Raw genomic sequence first — 21,846 nt, forward strand, 5'->3', positions numbered from 1 at the left:
GAAGAGAGTCCAACATGTCTGGATGATCCATGAAGTTCAGGGAAGCGAACCTTTTTACTTGTCTGTTGTCTCTTGTGGCAAACAGATCTATTTGTGGTATACCCCTTGTTCTTGTTATCATTCTGAATATGGTTCTGTTTAAGGTCCATTCCCCTTGGCGTAACATGTTTCGACTGAGGCAGTCTGCTTTGATGTTTTCTACACCTCTGATGTGTAGGGCTTTTAGGGATGCGAGATGAGTCTCTGCTAGCTGGAAGATGTCTGCTGCTATGGTCATCAGACTTCCTGACCGTGTACCACCTTGACGGTTCATATATGCCACTGTGGTGGAATTGTCCGAGAAAACCCTTACATGTGCTCCTTGAATCTGTGGAAGAAAATGATTTAAGGCATATTCTACCGATCTTAATTCTTTACAATTGGAAGAACATGTTAATTCTGCCTGATCGCAGGTATCTTGGGCCAGACTATCCTTCATATGTGCACCTCACCCCATAGGGCTGGCGTCTGTGGTAATTATCTTAGAAGGGTCTATTATCCATGGTACACCCTTTGAAAGGTGCTCCATATCTAGCCACCAGGATAGGGATTCTATGACATCTCTGGAAAGAGTTAGTTTACTTTCCAGATGTCCTTCTTTTCCCTGAGCCGACAATACTTCATACTGTAATTGACAGGTATGAAATTGAGCCCACGGCACAGCTGGAATACACAAGGATAATGATCCCAGTAAGGACATAGCTTTCCTTAGTGTCATGTGTGGGTTTTCCATTGCCTGACACTTTTGATTGTATAGTCACTCTTTTTGACTGTGGGAGGAAGCATTTCTGACTTACGGAGTCTAGCTGGATTCCTAGAAATATTTGAACGGTTTCTGGATTCAGCCTGGACTTTTCGAAGTTGACGATCCAACCTAAAGGTACCTTCACACTGAACAACTTAACAACGATAACGATAGCGATCTGTGACGTTGCAGCGTCCTGGATAGCGATATCGTTGTGTTTGACACGCAGCAGCGATCTGGATCCTGCTGTGATATCGCTGGTCGGAGCTAGAAGTCCAGAACTTTATTTGGTCGTCAGATCGGCGTGTATCATTGTGTTTGACAGCAAAAGCAACGATGCCAGCAATGTTTTACAATGGTAACCAGGGTAAATATCGGGTTACTAAGCGCAGGGCCGCGCTTAGTAACCCGATATTTACCCTGGTTACCATTGTAAAAGTAAAAAAAAAAACAGTACATACTCACCTTCTGATGTCTGTCACGTCCCCCGGCGTCCACAGGGTTACGCGCTGCTGCTCAGAGCTTCCTGCACTGAATGGGTCAGTGCCAGCCGTAAAGCAAAGCACAGCGGTGACGTCACCGCTCTGCTTTAGGGCCGCCGCTTACACAGTGCAGGGAAGCGGACGCCGGGGGACGCGACACACACCGGAATGTAAGTATGTAGTGTTTGGTTTTTTTTACATTTACACTGGTAACCAGGGTAAACATCGGGTTACTAAGCGCGGCCCTGCGCTTAGTAACCCGATGTTTACCCTGGTTACCCGGGGACTTCGGCATCGTTGGTCGCTGGAGAGCTGTCTGTGTGACAGCTCTCCAGCGACCACACAATGACGTAACAGCGATGCTGCAGCGATCGGCATCGTCTATATCGCTGCAGCGTCGCTTAATGTGATGGTACCTTAACTCCTGTAGGGACGAGATCGTATTAGATAATCAAATCTTACATTGAGGTATAGAATTTCCTACTACTAGAAAATCATCTCGGTAGGGAATTATTAAAGTGTCCCGTTGGCGTAGATGAGCCATCACTTCTAATATCACTTTTGTGAAGATGCGGGCAGCCATAGAAAGCCCAAAGGGCATTGCTACGTATTGAAAGTGACGAACCTGTCCTGCCAGGATGACTGCTACCCTTAGGTACTGCTGGTGTTCGGCATGTATGGGAAGATGATAGTAGGCATTTTAGGTCTATCCCGGCCATGACACATCTAGGGAACAAAAGTTTGATTACGCAAAAAATAATTTAATTTTTTGAGATTTATGATGGTTCTGAATGAACCATCTGGTTTATTGATCAAGAATAAAGGGGAATAGAACCCTCTCCCTTCTTGATCCTGGATCAGGACTCTTTTAGATAGAAGAGATAGGACCTGATTCCAGAGCCCTTTGTTGTTCCCGTCCTTTTGGTGATGTTACTAAAAAAATTTAATCTGCCGCCCACTTAATGGTCAGCGGTATTTGTTACGCTTTGCATTATAGGATCCGCTAAACAAAGCACCTTTTTGTTTTGGATCTTTCGTCTCCCATCGCTCCCTTTGCTCAAACGGTTTGTTTCTGGTAAAGGGGCGTCTTCTGAAGGCTCTCCTGTAAGATGAAAGAGAATGAGTAGGGAAGCCTTTCTTTCTCTCCCGCTTTATTCAGGAGTTCATCCAATGTTTTCCCAAAAAGGAACTCACCCTGGCAGGGGATCGCACAAAGTTTTGCTTTTGCCTGTGCGTCCCCTTTCCAGTTTTTTAACCAGAGTGCTCGCCGGGCTGTGTTCACTAGGCCGGCTGATCTGGCTGCTAGGCGTAGCGAATCCAGAGGCATCTGTCAGGAATGCTATCGCTTCTTTAATTAGAGGGATTTTTAGCAAGATTAATTCTCTCGAAGTTCTACCTCTAATTTGTTCCTCCAGCTGTTCCATCCACACTAGAAGTGACCTTGCAGTGCAGGTACTAGATATAGCTGGCCTGAATGCCCCCGTGTTAGCCTCCCACGATCTTTTTAGTAAGGCTTCTGCTTTACGGTCTAACGGGTCTGTCAGGACCCCCGAATCCTCAACCGGTAAGACTGATTGTTTAGACGTGGAAGCGACTGCGGCATCAACCTTTGACCAGGAATTTAGTTCCTCATCGCTGAAGGGATAGCGTCTCTTAGAGGATGATGGTAGGAAACCTCTTGTATTTTGCTTATCCCATTCTTTTTTAATTGGGTCCTTAATAGTGGGTATGACGGGGAAGGATCTACGTTTTTTCTGTCCTAACCCTGCAAACATGATGTCTTGAGCCGATTTTTTCCCTTTCTCGTCAGGGCACCCCATTGTGCTCCTGACAGATTTTACTAAGTTGATACATTCTGAGCGTAACCTTTTGGTATAAGAATCCGGAAGGGGCTGCGTACATAAGGCACATTACTTGTGCTTGGACTTGTGTGTCCTTTTCTTAGTCTAGAGGAAGGGGATACAGGAGGAACATAGGAACATATATCAGCATATAGGAAGAGGCTTTTTTAAAAACTCACCCAGTGAAGCTGACAGGTACCGGTTCTGGAGGCGGATTTTTTGGCAAGTGATTCTTGTTTGGTGGTAGATCGTTTCTCTGGAGGCCGACCACCACTCTTAGTGCTGCTCCTAGCGCTTCTCTCTTTACTGGGAGAACGCTGCTCTGCTGCCTGCCTCCCCGGACCTAACCCGGAAGTGCTCCGGCGACTTCCGGGTTAGACGCGCCGCTCTCTCTCACCATGCGGCGGCCGGAGATATTAAGCCAGCCGCTGCAGCGCGCGCGCCCTCATGGAGCCGGGCGGACCAGCGGTGACCGGACCCGGACCATGGATGGCTGACAGACGAAGGGGGAGGCTGAAAGCAGGGGCTCCCCCGCCCTGCTTCTGGAACCGCAGCCCCTGCCGTTCCCACAGAACCGACGCAGGCGGGTGCATGGCCCAGGAATCCTCTTCATCTGTAGGTAAGCAGGAATTCCTATAGGAACAGGAAACCTAAACTGAGGAGAGGGGACCGCCTCCTTTTATTCTGTAGGTTTCCTGCTCCTATGGGCGGATCCCTCTCTCATGTGGGATGCTGTCGTGGCGAAGGGTAAAATTAATTTTTAGCCCCCAGTTTTGAATTTTTCCAAGGGAAAGTGTAAATTGAACCCCAAAAGTTGTTGTCCAATTTGTCCTGAGTACACTGATACCCAATATGTGGGGGGGAACCACCGTTTGGGCACATGACCACAGAGCTCGGAAGGGAAGGAGCCCCATTTGGAATGCAGACAGATGCATTGGTCTGCAGGCGTCACGTTGCATTTGCAGAGCCCCCGATGTAACTAAACAGTAGAAACCCCCCATAAGTGACCCCATATTGGAAACTAGACCCCCAAAGGAACTTATCTAGATGTGTTGTGAGAACTTTGAACCCCCAAGTGTGTTTCATTAGTTTATAACGCAGAGCCGTGAAAATAAAATATATATATATATTTTTTTTTACACAAAAATTATTTTTTAGCCCCCAGTTTTGTATTTTCCCAAGGGTAACAGGAGAAATTGGGCCACAAAAGTTGTTGTCCAATGTGTCCTGAGTACGCTGATACCCCATATGTTGGGGTAAACCCCTGTTTGTGCGCACGGGAGAGCTCGGAAGGGAAGGAGCACTGTTTTACTTTTTCAACGCAGAATTGGCTGGAATTGATATCAGACGCAATGTCGCGTTTGGAGAGCCCCTGATGTGCCTAAACAGTGGAAACCCCCAAATTATAACTGAAACCCTAATCCAAACACACCCCTAACCCTAATCTCAACTGTAACCCTAACCACACCCCTAACCCTAATCCCAACCCTATTCCCAACCGTAAATGTAATCCAAACCCTAACCCTATCTTTAGCCCCAACCCTAACTTTAGCCCCAACCCTAACCCTAACTGTAGCCCTAACCCTAACTGTAGCCCTAACCCTAGCCCTAACCCTAATGGGAAAATGGAAATAAATACTTTTTCTTAATTTTTCATAACTAAAGGGGTGCTGAAGGGGGGTTTCATTTACTATTTTTAGCGCATTTTCTAGCGGATTTTTGATTGGCAGCCGTCACACACTAAAAGACGCTTTTCATTGCAAAAAATGTTTTTTGCGTTACCACATTTTGAGAGCTATAATTTCTCCATATTTTGGTCCACAGAGTCATGTGAGGTATTGTTTTTTGCGGGACGAGTTGATGTTTTTATTTGTAACATTTTCGGGCACGTTACATTTTTTGATCGCTTTTTATTCCGATTTTTGTGAGGCAGAATGACCAAAAACCAGCTATTCATGAATTTCTTTTTGGGGGGGCGTTTATACCGTTCCGCGTTTGGTAAAATTAATAAAGCAGTTTTATTCTTCGGGTCAGTACGATTACAGCGATACCTCATTTATATCATTTTTTTATGTTTTGGCGCTTTTATACGATAAAAACTATTTTACAGAAAAAATAATTATTTTTGCATCGCTTTATTCTGAGAACTAACTTTTTAATTTTTTCGCTGATGATGCTGTATGGCAACTCGTTTTTTGCGGGACAAGATGGCGTTTTCAGCGGTACCATGGTTATTTATTTCCATCTTTTTGATCGCATGTTATTCCACTTTTTGTTCGGCGGTATGATAGTAAAGCGTTTTTTGCCTCTTTTTTTTACGGTGTTCACTGAAGGGGTTAACTAGTGGGAGTTTTATAGGTCGGGTCGTTATGGACGCGGCGATACTAAATATGTGTACTTTTATTTTTTTTTTATTTAGCTAAAGGAATGTATTTATTGGAACAATATTTTTTTTTATTATTACTTATTTAGGATTTTTTTTTTTTTACATTTTTACTTTGCCCCCGGGGGGGGGGGCATCACAGTAAAGTGACAGATCTCCGATCTGACACTTTGCTGTGCACTGTGTCAGATCACCGATCTGACGTGCACAGCTCCAGGCGTCTGCTCTGAGCAGGCGCTGTGAAGCCACCTCCCTGCAGGACCTGGATGCAGCCCCGCGGCCATTTTGGATCCGGGGCTTGCAGGGAGGAGACGCTCGGTAGAAGGTGAGCACATCGCTTTGTACCGATCATCTCAGGGAAGCACGCAGGGAGCCCCATCCCTGCACGATGCTTCCCTGTACCGCCGGAACACTGCGATCATGTTTGATCGCAGTGTGCCGGGGGTTAATGTGCCGGGGGCGGTCCGTGACCACACCTGGCACATAGTGCCGGATGTCAGCTGCGATAGTCACTGATCGCACTGGACGTACTACTCAGTCCTTGGGAAGTAGGGCCCACCCCACATGGACGGAATAGTACGTCCAATGGCAGAAAGGGGTTAAAATATAAAAACTTACTAAAAGGTGCACGTGCAAAGACAAACAAAATACTCAGTGGTATACACACAAGAATGAATCCAGCCACTACACTCCCTGACAGAAGTTATGTCGCTTATCCATGTTATGTAAATAAAAGCTTATAACCTGACAAATTCATCCATTGGTTGTATAAATTATTCTTTTGAAAGCTGAAACCCTCCGAAATGTGGTTTAGGCCGGAGACACACTGGTGCGAGAGACGGCCGAGTCTCGCTGGTTAAAAGCAAGCTGTGGCACCTGCATTCCGGAGCGGAGCGTGCAGCTCCATGTATTGCTATGGAGCCGCACGCTCCGCTCCGGAGTGCAGGTGCCACAGCTTGCTTTTAACCAGCGAGACTCGGCCGTATCTCGCACCAGTGTGTCTCCGGCCTTAGGTTAAGAAAATAAATTGGCATCAATGCAGAAATATTGATCAGTTAATGGACACAGAATGGTCAGATTTTGGCAAGACAAAAGTTTTGTCGCCCACAGAAAGTAATGTGATATTCAAACAAATAATTAACTTAAAATACAAATATATGTTGCATAACATTGGTGAATGAAGTTGTGGTACTATTAGAGTCATATTTAATATTTTGTGTGACTTCCATGAGCTTGAAGGACTGCATCCATGTGGTCCAACAATGATTCATACAATTTATTAATGACGTCATCAGGAATAGCAAAGAATGCAGTCTTACATGCCTCCCAGAGTTCATCTAGATTCTTTGGTTTTGTCTTCCAAGCTTCCTCTTTCATCCTACCCCAAACATGCTCAATGATGTTCATGTCTGGTGACTGGGCTGGCCAGTCCCCGAGCACCTTGATCTTTTTTGCGTGGAGGAACTTTGTTGTAGAGATGGATGTATGAGATAGAGCATCATCCTGCTGCAGAATTTGACCCTTTTATGATTTGGAATATAAGAGGTAGCTAATACTTCTTGATATTTTAGGCTATTGCCTTCCACCTTGCAAATGTTTCGCACACCTCCATACTGAATGTAACCCCAGACCATGATCTTTCCACCACCAAATTTAACTGTTTTCTGGGTGTATTTTGGATCTATATGGGCTCCAGTAGGTCTCCTGCAGTATTTGTGGTGGCTGTGGTGTATCTATTAAACACAGTTGTGTGTGAAATCCACTTAGGTACAAAAATAGCACTGCATACCTGGTTATTGGATATGACTGCCATTCATATCACATCTTCCGTAGCGAGTTAATGCATTCGTACCCCTATAACCATAGTGCAGAAATTGCATAAAAGAGTGGCTTCACCACTGTAATCAGAACTCTAGTAGACCATGGATTCAGGCTGCATACCTCTAGTGAGCCCTGGATGGAGGTTGCAACCTATATCCTCATAGGTCACTGTGCAGCACATATACATAGGTATTCATAGTATGGCAAACATAAATAGAGAGAGTCTTTGGACATTAGTCGAGCAATCATTACTCAGATGTCAATTTCATCCATAGTTATGCCCAAATCTTTAACTCCCTTAAACTCTTTTTAACATTACATATATAGATCAATGCAACAGTTTCAAAATACAAGGAAAGGTCTCATCAGATTTTGGGGGCGGTGTAAATACCCGGCTGCTGTATTCCCTCCTAGTAATCGGTAGTGAACTCTATTCCCTTTTACCTCCCTTCACCTGATGCATTTTGTCACCACTCACCATGGAAGTACCTCGGGATGTACAGTATGTGACCATGTCGCTGAATCAATTGCCATCATGTCACCATGGCAACGATAGGGACCCTGAAGCATCTCTGATCCATGGACAGAGGGGGCTGCTATCCCTCTACCGGCTCCCGGATTGCTGCCATCGCAGCATTTAGGGGATTAAAGTGCTGGGAGCGGTGCAGCATGGCTCCTGGCATTAAGTGCCGGGTGTCAGCTAGCAGAATCACCTGACTGCGATCGCGATGCAGTAATAATACGTCATGCGTAAATAAGGCAGAGAGAGCGTGGATGTATTATTACTGCAAATATCAGAAAGGATTTTATGACAACTTATCCCTCAGGGAAAAAAAAATAAAAAATCAGGAACACTCAATAGGTCGACCGTTACTAGCGCTGAACGAACGAGCTCGGAGTGTCTTCGGCATGCTCAAGAAAATATGCTTGATTGTCCGCAGCTGCATGTCTTGCGGTTGTTTGAGCATGCACAGATAACACTAAGAGCACGTGCGTTCATCACTATTTTTAACCCTTACACATGATGAGACATGTCCAGTCAGCTGTCCAGTCTGTCAGGAATCAATGTGCTCGGCTAACTTTGGAGACAGAGGTGCCTTTACCCATTAAAGTGATTTCCGGACCAGCAAATTAAGGGTACATTCACACTTGTTTCTCATTCGTATGCAATCCATTTTTAAACAGCAGCGGTTATTAAAAATTTACAAGACTAAATACAGTGTCCTATGTCAAAGAATAGCAATGTATCTGTAAAAAAAAAAAAAAAATCAGATGTTATACGCTGGTTCTGTACGGAACAATTTTTTTCAGACACCCATACAGTTGATTAGGGGAGTCTTATCTGACAGATGGAAGAAATTGGCACAGGCTGCAGTTTTTTTTTTTCAGGAGCAGATTTGATCTGAGAAAAACAACAACAACAACAAAAAAAGTTAATTAGCACTGGCCCACAACATTGCTCGGAATGCTGTTCTGTTGATCACGAACAGCACTTGGACCGAAACGACACTTGTGTGAACTTATGGAGATTACAACCTAGCAAACTTCTCATGAGCTGCCCAGGAGTTTAGTAGCTAAAGTATTTCCCATACAATGTACAATTGTACTGAGAACAAAGAAACGATGGCACTCACCGTCCCTTTTAAAAGTCCTTCATTGTAGGTTGTTAAAACATGATAGCAAGAGAATTAAGTGGACACTTGATGGACGATGGCCATTTCAATCCTCAATGGGTCCTGCCCGATCTCACAGGACCGGTTGAACGCAAAACAGCAGTCGGTCCTCAAGTGCCTACTTAATTCTGTCAGTCATGTTTTAACGACCTACAATAAAGGACTTTCAAACAAACAAACAAAAAAAGACAGCGAGCGCCACCTTTTCTCTTTTATCAGGACAGTTGTACAGAGATTGTTTTTCTGGTGAGCACCTGGATCCCATTAGACCGGGAGTGTTACACTGTTCTATGAGGCAATTTTGGTGATAGGGGAGAGTGATTTTTGGTTGCTTTTTTTTTTCTTTTTTGATATATTCCCCATACAGTGACTTCAGACACTGGTGCAAGACCAATTTACAAAAAAAAAAGCCAATACCAAAAAAAAGGATTTCAATCAAGATGAAAACCTCTCCATGAATGCCGTGCACCAGCAGCCCCTGACGAAACCTATCGACTATAATGTGGTCTGTTGACTTTCCACCATAGTGACCATGATTTTACCAAAACACTGAAATGTCATTTTCAATGTAAAACTATGTGCAACGTGTTTTATTTGTGTGGAAAGATTACCAAATCTGTAGCGTATTATTTATGAGAAATAAGAGTTCTAGTACAGTGTTTCCATAATCTGTAGAAGATTGCCGTGGTTGGTTTAAAGAGAACCTGTCACCATGAAAAAGCCCTCCAATCTGCATGCACCATGATCTAATCTAGAGCATGGGGAGCGGAGTAGATCAATACATAGTTTTTTGAGAAAAGATTGTGTAACCTGTGTTACCATCATTTAAATCTCTGCTCTTTCTGGGATGTTTGGTCCAGTGGGCGGTCCTATCAGTGATTGACAGCTACCTCTGTATGCACACATATACAAAGAAAGCTGTCAGTCACTGATGGGACCGCCCACTGCACAGAAAATCCCAGAAAGAGCAGACAAATAAATGAGGGAAACAGGTTATACTGAATATTTTCTCACAAAACTGTATCGAACTACTCTGCTCCCCCTAGAACATGGTGCCTGCAGATTGGAAGGCTTTTTCATGGTGACAGATTCTCTTTAAAATTTTGAGTCAACATTTCAGGGGAAGGATCTTAACCCTAGAACGCATACCTGGGGCCTCGCAGGCCTGCCAGGTTACTTGTTTTCTATTTTCTGTAAAAGAACTTTAGTTACAATTTTGAAAATCTAGGTAATCCTCAGGTATATAGTTGTTAGTAATTTCCAGTTATTCATATATTTTTATGTTACAGACATTTCGGTATAACAACCTTTTTTTGGGACTACCCCACATTCACGCACCTGGGGCCTTTTAGGCCTGTACTAGGTTTACATGTGATACACAGATTTGCTTATCAAGGCAAATTACGGAGGCAATGATCCGATGTGGAATACGCTTTGTGGAACATCCAGAGCAAAGAGAAAAAAAAAAAGAAAGCGCTGCTATATTTGTCCAGCAAAGAAGGAAAGAAAATCGGAGCGTTTCTGTTCTACTTGCGGACAAAGTGAATGCAAGGAACATTCAGCCGAAAAAATAATATGCGAGAATTGTCGGGGGAATATGTAAAGTGGAAAATAAATATTCCTGCACCAAGTTTGCTACAACCAAAAAATGTTTTCATAAAAAAATTGCATATAGAATGCCTATATTTGGCGTGCCCGTTTACTTACTTTTTTGTTGTTTTATGCACATAATTATGTTTTGAAATATACACATCTTAGGCTGTGTTCCCAGTAGCGCTGGGGTCCGCCAGAAGGGGATCTGCAGGGCCCCAGAGTCCTGGTCGTTGCAGTACTGACGCTCCGCCACTAAGGGGAGTGATGGTACGTCTGATGGCACTAAAGGAGTTCACCTGACCAGGTATCACAGTCACACTTTACACTTCACACTCTGGCCACCAGGGGGAGCAAAGGGTTCTATGTATTAGGCCACTCCTCACAATCTGGTAAAACTGGGGGCTGGATAGGAAGTTAGACAGAAGCTGACTGGGTTGGATCCAGGCAACATCCTGTGGCAGAGGGTGTTGCAGGGGAAGATTCAGGGGGGTCTCTGTCAGGGGTGGGATCCTGACAGTGGCCTAGCAAAAAGAACAGAACATTACGGAGCCGCGCCTGCACCCGTTGCGGTGGCATCCTAAGAAAGGAAACAAAGCGAGGGGTTTATTGTGGAGAAGTGAGAAACGAGATCGCAGCAAAAAGGAGTTAAACCAGTAGGAGTCGTGCTTTAAGATCGTGGCAACATCCTACTGAGGTGCGTAGCCGGTGGCCAGAACGCCGAGGAAGTATTGGGCTCCAAGCAATACTTCAAACAGCGGCAGGACAGTTGATTATAGGTTGGCTGTCTCACCTAAATCACCTAAGCAGACATAGGGGGCAATTGTGGGAGAGGAGCGTCTCTAGGGTCCCGGAAGAACTCCAAGCCTACCCGTCATACGGGTGCGTCCGATCCATATCATCTGGGGGACGGAGAAGAACATCAGAACAAAATACGAGTTGTGAGAAAGAACGTCAGAAACAGACACAACAGTTGTGAGGACTATCCCGTGGTGCTCAGCAGGGAGGTACTACAACACCCAGGCGCTAGAAGGTAGGCACTGATTTCCACCTGTAAAGGGAACTCTGGATATGCCTTCGGACCGGCCGGTCTCAGCCAGCCCTGTTAGCAGTACTCTGGATTGCGGATCCCGAAGCCTTCAGTAAAGAGACTGCAACCCTGTGTCCTCGTTATTCATCGCGCCTCGCACCATCATCACACCTTTCATTGGACGCCCCTTAGCAGGGTCACGGACCGGGTCTAGCCACCGTCACAACTCCAGGACTGAGACTGAGAGGCCCGGTATCGAGTACCCCGCGGCCCTGCGTCTGGGGGCGCTCCAGATCCATAATGGATCTGACCTCCTGGTAACTCCAGGATTCCGCCAGCCTTAGCTGGGGTCACCAGGAGGTCAGATCCATTATGGATCCCCTCCTGGCGGACCCCAGCGCTAGTTGGAATGCATCCTTACCTTGCAATTCTAAAATAAATTTTGAAAAGTATTTTTATTTGAGTTATTCCATGATAATTGTAAACAGGCCTAAAAGGCCCCAGGTGCGTGAATGTGTAGATTTCTATGGGTATGCGTTCTAGGGTTAATACCAGGCCAGCAAATCCACAACCCTATGTGAAAGACTAGAAATATCTGAATTAACATGTGATTCAATGGTTTTTCAAAATGGACAACCATCCACCAACTATAAGTTGGGCCAACCCCTGCATCAGAACAGCCAGTGAACTGCTGACCAGTAGAATAGAGGTGGGTGTTTTTTTTGTTTTTTTTTGAGAAGCAAGACTTGTCTTCTCTCTGTTGAACTCAGACCACAGATTGAGCTGAACGGGGTGGTGAAAGCCTCTGTTTTAAGTGGAGCAAGGTTTAATGCAGGTACACAAGAGACAACACACAAACTATTCAAAGTATTTATTTCTCCTTAAAACATTAAGTATTTCTGTAAAACATTAATAACAGTAATAGTAAAAACAAACAAACAAAACCTTTGTTTTACCAATTCATCAGTTATGCCTTAAAATACCTAGAGCCCAACTGCAATCAAAAATCAGCACTCGACAGGTCCTAAATAGTGATGAGCGAACGTGCTCAGATGTCTTCTCCCATCTGCGTGTGCTCGTATATTATATTCGAGTCTCTGTGGCTGCATGAATTGCAGCTGTTAGACAGCCTCAACACATATGGGGATTGCCTGTTTGTTAGGGAATCCCCACATGTGAGGCTGTCTAACAGCCGTAAATCATGCACCAAAGACTCGAACATAATTTCCGAGCACGCCCAGAAGCTCAGCTAACACCTGAGCATGCTTGGATAAGAGGTTATCTGAGCACATTCACTCATCACTAGTCCTAAACAACGTTTTCCACTTCCAAATTGACGACATGGAGATATCAGTGTACATTACAGATTACCTGTGCAGTATTATGACTTTTCAGGTTTCTGATGTGCTGGTTTCACAGGTTTGACATCTCAATCTGTGTATAATATATATATATATATATATATATATATATATATATATATATATATATATATATATATATATATATATATATATATATATATATATATACACACATACATATATATATATATACACACATACACACACACACATACTATATACTATATATATATATATATAGTATGTGAACATCTCAACCGGCAGACGGTCGTTGAATCAGAGCTCACCAGCCCTATAGGTATATGTGGCTGATGAAATCAGGTGACCCACGGCTGGCCCAGACTCAGGACATTAATGTTGGAAGTGTTAAATCAGCCAAGGTTCCAGTACCTCTAGTGTAAAAAGTAGCTTTCCCCTGTTTTAACAGTGGTCATATGTCCAGATAGACCCAACTAATAAGCCAAAGTAATGCACCATTTGCTTCCAAGTAGAGCAGAAATACTGTTAGCCATGTGTTCACAGAATTCTTCTCAGAGGTAATCATTATTCCGTGCGTGGATAAGATCTAAAAGGATTAAGGGGATTTATAGAATTTAAGGAAAACAAATTTTTCTTCTCCTTCCTGCTTGTGCTTTATGATGAAGCTGTGTTGTCCACAGCACTTACAGTAAGAATGGCAAAACAACCGCAGACGGGGAAAACAGACGATGGATCACAATCAACGTGCAACAATTTAAACATTAATTTTAAAACTTTACCTCTTAATATTTTTTTAAAAATTCCACTTAAAATTTAAACATGGCCACATAATACATTTTATTTTACAGCAGTAGCCAAAAGTTGTGCCACTTTGTCAACAGGAAGTGCAGCCATATTGGTTGTCACTAATGAATTTGCTTTTCAGCAGCTGCATTTTTGGTAGAATAGGCCACCATAATAGGAAACAATGGGTGCCCCCAAAGGCTCTTTGCCAAGTTACCCCTCCTCAGTTTGGATTCTGAGCACTGTCCCTGAAGGAGCCGAGTGGCTGGCACACACTCACCCCAGGCTCCTGTCTTCGGCTCCTGTTTGATACACTTCAAGCATCAGTGTAGGGAGCAGTGGCTATACACATGAGCAAGGGCTGAGTGTGCGCCCGCACGGCGAGTTCGCCGCTGCGCTCCTTCATTGTCAGTGTAACGCTAAAAGAGTTCAGGCAAGGGAGCGCTGTCAATCCGAATACGTGTTCAGAATGCAAATTGGGGAGTAACAGTGCAGATCCCTTAGCCATGCCAAGGGTGCAACGCAGATCCCTCATTTCCATATGACAAAATGTATACTGCTGTATAGTTTTTAGAGAGGCCAAGTTCACTATATCACTATTTAGACAATTTAATATGCATTTTGGGGCTGAAGGACTCCCTATAAGTTAGGATATTGATATGGGATCTCAGGAATATTCCACAAAGACAACAAATAAAATCACTGAACAAGCTTTATTTTTATCCATTTGCAAAAACAGATGCTTTAGAGGAGACTCCTTTTAGCGGTCTTCATCTTGGTAAGTTAGCTTCCTGTATATGCTTTATGGGAAAAAAAAGGAAAAAATTACAAAGTTAAATAAAGAATACAAAGATTATACTGTTGCATCATTATATTCATAAAATGTACAAAGCTAAAATGACGCAAATCACAGGATGCTCCTGGCTAAAGATCTAAAAAGCAGCAGATTCCAAAAGGCAGGAAGAAAAATCATACTAAAGCAATTCCTTCACTTTTCCCACATCAGGATGCTTTATCTAAAACCTCTCTCCCGCTCCTAGCAAATCCGTTCCTGAAAAGATTAAATGCATGTATATTGTTTACCGTGCATTTGTTCTTTTAGGGCTTCCACCATTTTTTCCTGGGGAAATGGATCCTGTAAAAAGAAAAAAAAAGTTATTATAAAGGCTACATAAACACAATGAGGCACTGTCAAGTGGCGTGTGCCTCTACGTGAGCCTTGCCACAAATCTTACTTCAGTCCCTGCTGGAGTAAGTTTTGTGGCATAGTAAATGCTGCCACTTGTCATGAGCGGCGGTCCCCATGCCCCTGTCCCAGCTCCAGACACTTTGTTGGAGCCAGGTGAAAATGGCGCGAGAACAAAAAGAATCGCCAAATTTTTAGCATACCCTCGAGTTGCAACCACATTTTGTGACTTTCCAAAGCTATTTAAGCCAAATTTCTGGTGTGGAAAAGACTCAAAAAGTTTACTTACTCTTCAACTGCGACCCTGAACTATGAGGCCACATATGAGCCGGAAGAGCTGAGGCAACCTGAAAATAAATGTTTATAAGGGGTAATTTACCATAAAAAACAAAACACACAAAAAAAACAAAACAAACAAACAAAAAAAGACAAAATATTGCATGTAAAGTATTTATCAAACAATATTTGTGCTGGGGCAAAAAAAAAAAAAAGAGTAGCGTACCGTACATTGCTGTCAGAAATCCATTGCAATTATACATTCAACACACAGAAAATGCTGTTGAAAAGCTGAATATGCATGGTAATGGGGAGGTTGGGGCTAAACAGATCTAAGATGTATCTAGTGTACTTGCAAAACATTTGATATATATTTGATTTACGAATAAGAACTTACTAAATGGCTCTGGGCACAGCTGGCTCCGGACCATGTTGGACTACAAGATGATGATTTTGAAGTACCGATTACAGCTTCAGTTGCGCTCCTGGGTTTCTTGGACATTGAAAAAGATAAATCATGACTTACTGGCCTTTTGGCCCTTACTGATCCTGGTGAATTGACCAAAGAAGCAATCGTGTTGGAGAACTGCACTTTGGCTTTACCCAATGTATAATCAGGCCCACATTTAGTCTGTGTTAGCTTCTTATACAGGTTTTCAAACTCCTTATTTGGACTGTGAGCTACGGGAAATCCAGAAAACGATTTTCTCCTGGTCAGACTGTGTGTTTTATCCACTACCTGCCCAGTGTGTTCATTGTAGCATCCATGCTTTCTCTCATCAACGTCCACCAGGCTTTGACTGGTTAGGTACCTACTTGTGCTACTGGCCATTTCGATCATATTGCAGTTTGCTCGGACAACATTGTTTTTAGGGCTCTGCCACATAGAAGACCCAGAAAAATATTTTCTTTTGCTTGGAGTGTATTGTTGTCTCGAGTCTTTGCCGTATGAAGATTCGGCTATGTCAACAAACACTTGGCTTTCATTGATTACACTCCTTGTCGGGCTATTGGCCAATTTGCAAAAGTCAGACGATGCTCTTGAGCCATTACAAAGAGCAGTAACACAACTTTCTTCTTTGTGCTGTTTGCAAGGAAGTGGACTGTCTCTGTATACAGCCCGATTATCTACGATACGTTCAAAAGGTTTATTACTGTTGCTCCTGGAGAGATGGTGATGTGTAGATGAGACACCAGGACTGCACAATTTATCTAAAATTAGACTTGGTTTCTGACTTTTAACACAATCCCCCAAATCTGATCTGCTCAAACATTCATCCTGCAGCAGTGTGGAATCAAGTACATTGGCAGTTTCCTCTACATGTGGTGCAGGCAACATGGTGTACGTCTTATTCAGACACCTGTTGACCACTTTCATGGCTATTATCTTATGCTTACACAACATTTGGCGTCTGTAATGCCGGAGAATATTAAAAGCAGCCATGTTTCTAATATTTACATTCCAAACCCTGCTCATGTTCTGAATCATTTGAGGGTAGAAGTCTTCAAGCGTTGTATTCCCTGGCTCAGAAAAGCTGGTTTCCTCATTGCCTGAGATTTCACTATCATTTGCTATAAAAACCACTACATTAGACCTTACAGGAGACTTTAAAAGAACTTTGTCGCTCATGTCGTTAAAACTCTTCACGTTGGAAACGGTGGCTTTGAGAGGTAACGCAATATGAATGGTCTTGTTAAAAACAGTCAAGTCAAAATTTGGTTTTGAAGCAAATCCTTTGCGGTCTGGAAACAAACATATCAATGCAATAAATTCATAGTGAAATGCTAGTTTAGCTTTTGAAGTAAAATATATCGTACAAGATAACTAAAATACTGCATGCACACATTTTTAAAGGGAGGTGGTCATCAGAAAATGACCTAAGGCCACATTTACACTCAGCATTTTTTTATTGTTATTTTTGCAGTCAAAATCTGCTCTTAGCACTAAAAACACTGTGTTCAAAACGCCAGTTTTTAAGCGTTTGATTAGTTTTTTTGCAATGTTTTGGGGTATGCATTACATGTGTGCTTTGTCTACAGTACTTGTTTAATAAAGTTAGTTTTACTCACAAAAAAAAACTAGAGTTTTTACAGCATTTTCTCATTTTTTATTGGTGAAAACGCGCTGCAAAAATTTGAAAGAATTGACATGCTGCCAATTTCAAAAACACTAGTTCTCATATTCAGTGAAAAAAACAAAAACGTGTGCTTGAGATTTCTGAAACCTCAGCTTTTGCTTGTACTGTAAAAAACAGCTTTCAATTTTCATAAAAACGCAACGTGTGAACATGGCCTAAATCAGGTTGTGTTTTACTTGTATAATATAATAGGACTCACTCAAACTTACTTGTATTTGAGAAAGAGTCCTGTTCGCTCCACAAACATGTAAAAAGCTACTTTTCTAATCTACACACTTGCATCCAGTGATTTTACTCAGCCAATTGGTTACCCACCACTTTACTTTTTTGGGGGGGATTTGCAGGTAGGAGCTCTTCTGCACCAGCTGATTATATGGGTTTATATGGCTTTTGTGCCACACTCAACACCATCAGGTGAGCATACTTTTCACCCTATACCAAAGTTATCACCTTATGTGCACATATTAATTTAAACATTAATTTCATTATATAGTGTACTGAAAAAATGGGGGGGGGGGGGGAGGGGGAAGCAAAGTGCGGAGGAGTTTAAAAAAAAAAAAAAATTCGGCTGGCTTTTTTTGGTAGGTTTTGTTTTTCCAATGTGCACTTTGAAGTACAATTGACTTGGTAATTATTTTTTCTACAAGTCAGTAAAGTTCTAGAAATATCAAATGTTTAGTTTGTATTACCCCTGACAAGTGTCTTAAGGGTTAAATGGAGGCGAGGGATGCTGGTGATGAAGCCAAGAGTGACAGCTGTCAGGATTGATACTGTAAAGAATCCAGCAGCTTGCACTGTATTGGGATAAATGCAAGCTGCAGGGAAAAAAAACCCGTTAAAATATAATAAAAACCAACTGCAGGAATTTTTTATCCCACATAATACATACAGTGTATTAAAACACATGCAAAGTTGTCCGTGAACTTGAAAATTTACCATCAGTATAAGGATTTTCTTTTTCATATCGCATTAAGGCAATAGATGTTTGACCAGAAAGTTGTTCAACCTAAAATAGAACGGCACATTCATTAGAGTATATACATAACAAAGATTCTTAACTATTAAATAATCCTGACAAGACTCAAAATTAGTTTGTGTAACTTTATTTCATCTTTTTTGTTTCAAGGCACATGCTTCTCTGTATGGCACAGATGATAGAATTTTGTTGTCTGGATCATGGATTGCTACTTCTCCCTCTAGATTTGCTATGCTGAATCAGAATGAGAGGTGAGAACCTAAAATCTTTAGGCTATGTGCACACGTTCAGGATTTCTTGCAGAAATTTCCTGACCAAAACCGGACATTTTATGCAAGAAATCCGCATGCGTTTTTACCGCATTTTTGGTGCGGTTTTTTTGCGGATTTTCCCAATGCAATAATATAGTGGGAAATCCGCAAAATTAATGAACATGCTGCGTTTTTTACCGGAAAAAACGCATCATGCGCACAAGAATTGCGGAATGCATTCTAAATGATGGGTTGCATAATGTATGCTTTTTTTCGCGTTTTTATAGCGAAAAAAACGCGAAAAATCTGCAACGTGTACACACAGCCTTAGCGTATCTTCCAGAACTTCTGTTACCTGAGCTCCATGTATTAGTAGGTAGAACAGGTTGCTGAAAAAATTACTTGTAATTGTACAACACGCCACTCGTACCATCATGTGAGTTAGGTGCTCAAGCAGGGCATCCAGCCCAAATCAATCCAAACAGAGCAACTTGGCACTCAAAAAGAACTTTGGCGTGGATATTTATTCAATGTGCATCCATAGAGACAAAAGTGGAATGTTTTCGGTCCACATCCGTGGTGAGCGACTTCTGTCGCCCATCTATGTGCGCAGACACACTCAGGATTCCTCTTCGCATCCAGGCTTTTTGAAAACTCTGTTGGAACCAATTTTGACAGGATATACGTATTTCCCAGTGTACCAGTATAATTGTTCTGATGAAGGTCCGGATGTGGACCGAAAACGTTCAACTTTTGTCTCTATGGATGCACATAGAATAGATATCTATCCACGCCAAAGTTCTTTTTGAGTGCCAAGTTTCTCTGTTTGAAAAAATTACTTGGTCATAACAGAATCTTCCAGTATTTCTGATTTCACTTTTCAGGTCAAGGCCAACTCCTAGAAACAGCAACCCCCTCCCCCCCCCCCCCAAAAAAAAATATATTAACCCCCAAACAGCACCAATACTGCTGAAAACTACTATAGAGCGTTTTAATAATCTCTACAGCATGCTGTCTTCAGATTACATGGCAAAAACCTGATGACCGATTCCCTTTAAATAGAATTGTCACATTAAAGGGGATCTGTCACCTCATTTTTCGCATATAAGCTGCTGGAGCGGCGGAGTACTTGGTACCGGGTCCTTCTGTCTCGGTTCTGGGGATGTCACGGTGGTCCGACCCGGTCCGTGGCCCTGCTAAGGGGCGCCCAATTAAAGGTGTAGGCGAAAGTTTGTCAAGTGTTCGTGACGCCACCTGTGGTATTCGGTCAGGGTGACCGACGCTGCTAGGGGTCCGCTGGGGTGATGGAATGGCAGCTAGATGGTGTAACTTCCCACAGGTGAAGTATGTCCCCAGGGCTTCCCTTGATGAGTAGATGGTGGTGGTGTAGGTTGCAGTAAATGACAAGGACACAGGGTTGCAGTCTCTTTACCTCTTTACTGAAGGCTTCGGCATCCCCAATCCAGAGCACTGCTAACAGGGCTGGCTGAATCCGGCCGGTCCGAAGGCACATCCAGAGTTCCCTTTGCAGGTGGAAATCAGTAGCCTTCCTACTAGCGCCTGTGTGTTGTAGTACTTCCCTGCTGAGCACCACGGGATAGTCCTCACAACTGTCGTGTGTTTCTGTTCTTTCTCTCCGTCCCCCAGATGATATGGATAGGACACACCCGTATGACGGGGTAGGCCTGGAGTTATTTTATAGGGACCCTAGAGACGCCCCTCTCCCACAATTGCCTCCGTTGTCTTCATTAGGTGTAAAGGTGAGACAACCAACCTAGAGTTAACTGCCCTGCCGCAGTTCAGAGTAATGCGTAGAGTCTATTACTCCCTCGGCGTTCCGACCGCCGGCTACGCGCCTCAGAAGGATGTTGCCGATCTCAGAACCAGGAGGAGTCGTGCCCCATCTCCTTTGTGCTGTGATCTCGTTTCTCACTTCTCCACAATATACTTCGCTTCGTGTCCTTTCTTAGGATGCCGCCGCAATGAGGTGCAGGCACGGCTCCGTAACGATCTGTCTCGTGCTAGGCCACTGCCAGGATCCCACCCCTAACAGGGACCTCCCTGAATCTTCCCAAGCAACGCTCTCCTCTCACTACATGTTACCTGGGCAAAACCCAGTCAGCTTCTCTCTAACTTCCTATCCAGCCCCCAGTTTTACCAGAGTGTGAGGAGTGGCCTAATACATAGAACCTTTTGCTCCCCCTGGTGGCCGGAGTGTGAAGTGTAGTGTGTGACTGTGATACCTGGTCAGGTGAACTCCTTTAGTGCCATCAGACGTACCATCACTCCCCCTGGTGGAAGAGCGACATTACTACAACGACCAGAACTCTGGGGCGCTGCACTGCTGCCACAGCCATTAGGAATTTACCTACAGCATTTTATAATGCTGTAGATAAGCCCCCGATGTAACCTGAAAGAGAAGAAAAACAAGTTAGATTATACTCACCCAGGGACAGTCCGGGTCCGATGGGGGTCGCAGGTCCGGATCCTCCCATTTTCATACGATGACGTCCTCTTCATTGCTTCTGTCGCGGCTCCTGCGCAGGGGTAATTCTATGCCTGTTGAGGGCAAAGTACTGCAGTGCGCAGGCGCCGGGAAAGGTCAGAGAGGCCCGGCGCCTGCGCACTGCAGTACTTTACAGGGCAGATAAAGTACGCCTGCGCAGGAGCTGCGACAGAAGCAAGGATGAGGACGTCATCGTATGAAAATGGGAGGCTCCGGACCCGTGACGCCCATCGGACCGGGACCGCCCCTGAGTGAGTATAATCTACTGTAACTTGTTTTTCTTATCTTTCAGGTTACATCGGGGGCTTATTTACAGCATTACAGAATGCTGTAGATAAGCCCCTGATGGCAGTGGCCGCAGCTTATATACGAAAAATTAGGTGACAGATTCCCTTTAATAAACAGGTCACTATAGGGTTTATTATGCCATTTCACTAATAATAAAAAAAAAATTACTAAAAAAAGACTAAACAGTATAAACCAAGTGTTAGACAAGGACATTTACCCATTTTCCACTTGTGGTCACCTAAGTAGATTTCAGGATAGCAATATCAGCAATGCATGAGATGCTGAAACTCCATGAGGAACACTTATTTTACCCAATGAAAAAAAAGATTACCATTTACCTTAGGCACTGTCCGTTGGGTTTTTCCACAGTCATCAGCTTCTAAATGACATGGAGAAAAAAAAAAAAATGTAGAACATACCAAATGAACAAGTAACATGAGGGTATCCAAATGGATCCCTTTTATAGGGGATGTACACTACTTGGACAAGTCATTC

The 21,846-nt window shown here is 43.4% G+C and overlaps 1 protein-coding gene across 5 annotated transcripts in view; it reads right to left on the minus strand.

Moving 5' to 3' along the window:
* Positions 1-14,424: 14,424 nt before the first annotated feature.
* HJURP (Holliday junction recognition protein) overlaps positions 14,425-21,846 on the minus strand; it is a 61,199-nt gene continuing 53,777 nt past the window's right edge. For all 5 annotated transcript variants that reach the window (XM_077296822.1, XM_077296824.1, XM_077296823.1 and 2 more), the window contains 6 exons: positions 21,690-21,730; positions 18,267-18,336; positions 15,590-16,935; positions 15,206-15,263; positions 14,814-14,865; positions 14,425-14,530 (listed from right to left, as the gene is read on the minus strand). In XM_077296822.1, coding sequence (XP_077152937.1) covers positions 14,491-14,530; positions 14,814-14,865; positions 15,206-15,263; positions 15,590-16,935; positions 18,267-18,336; positions 21,690-21,730 — 1,607 coding nt within the window. In that variant the 3' untranslated portion in view covers positions 14,425-14,490. The remainder of the gene's footprint in view (positions 14,531-14,813; positions 14,866-15,205; positions 15,264-15,589; positions 16,936-18,266; positions 18,337-21,689; positions 21,731-21,846) is intronic.

Source organism: Ranitomeya variabilis, chromosome 3, assembly GCF_051348905.1.
Source record: "Ranitomeya variabilis isolate aRanVar5 chromosome 3, aRanVar5.hap1, whole genome shotgun sequence".
Taxonomy (NCBI): domain Eukaryota; kingdom Metazoa; phylum Chordata; class Amphibia; order Anura; family Dendrobatidae; genus Ranitomeya; species Ranitomeya variabilis.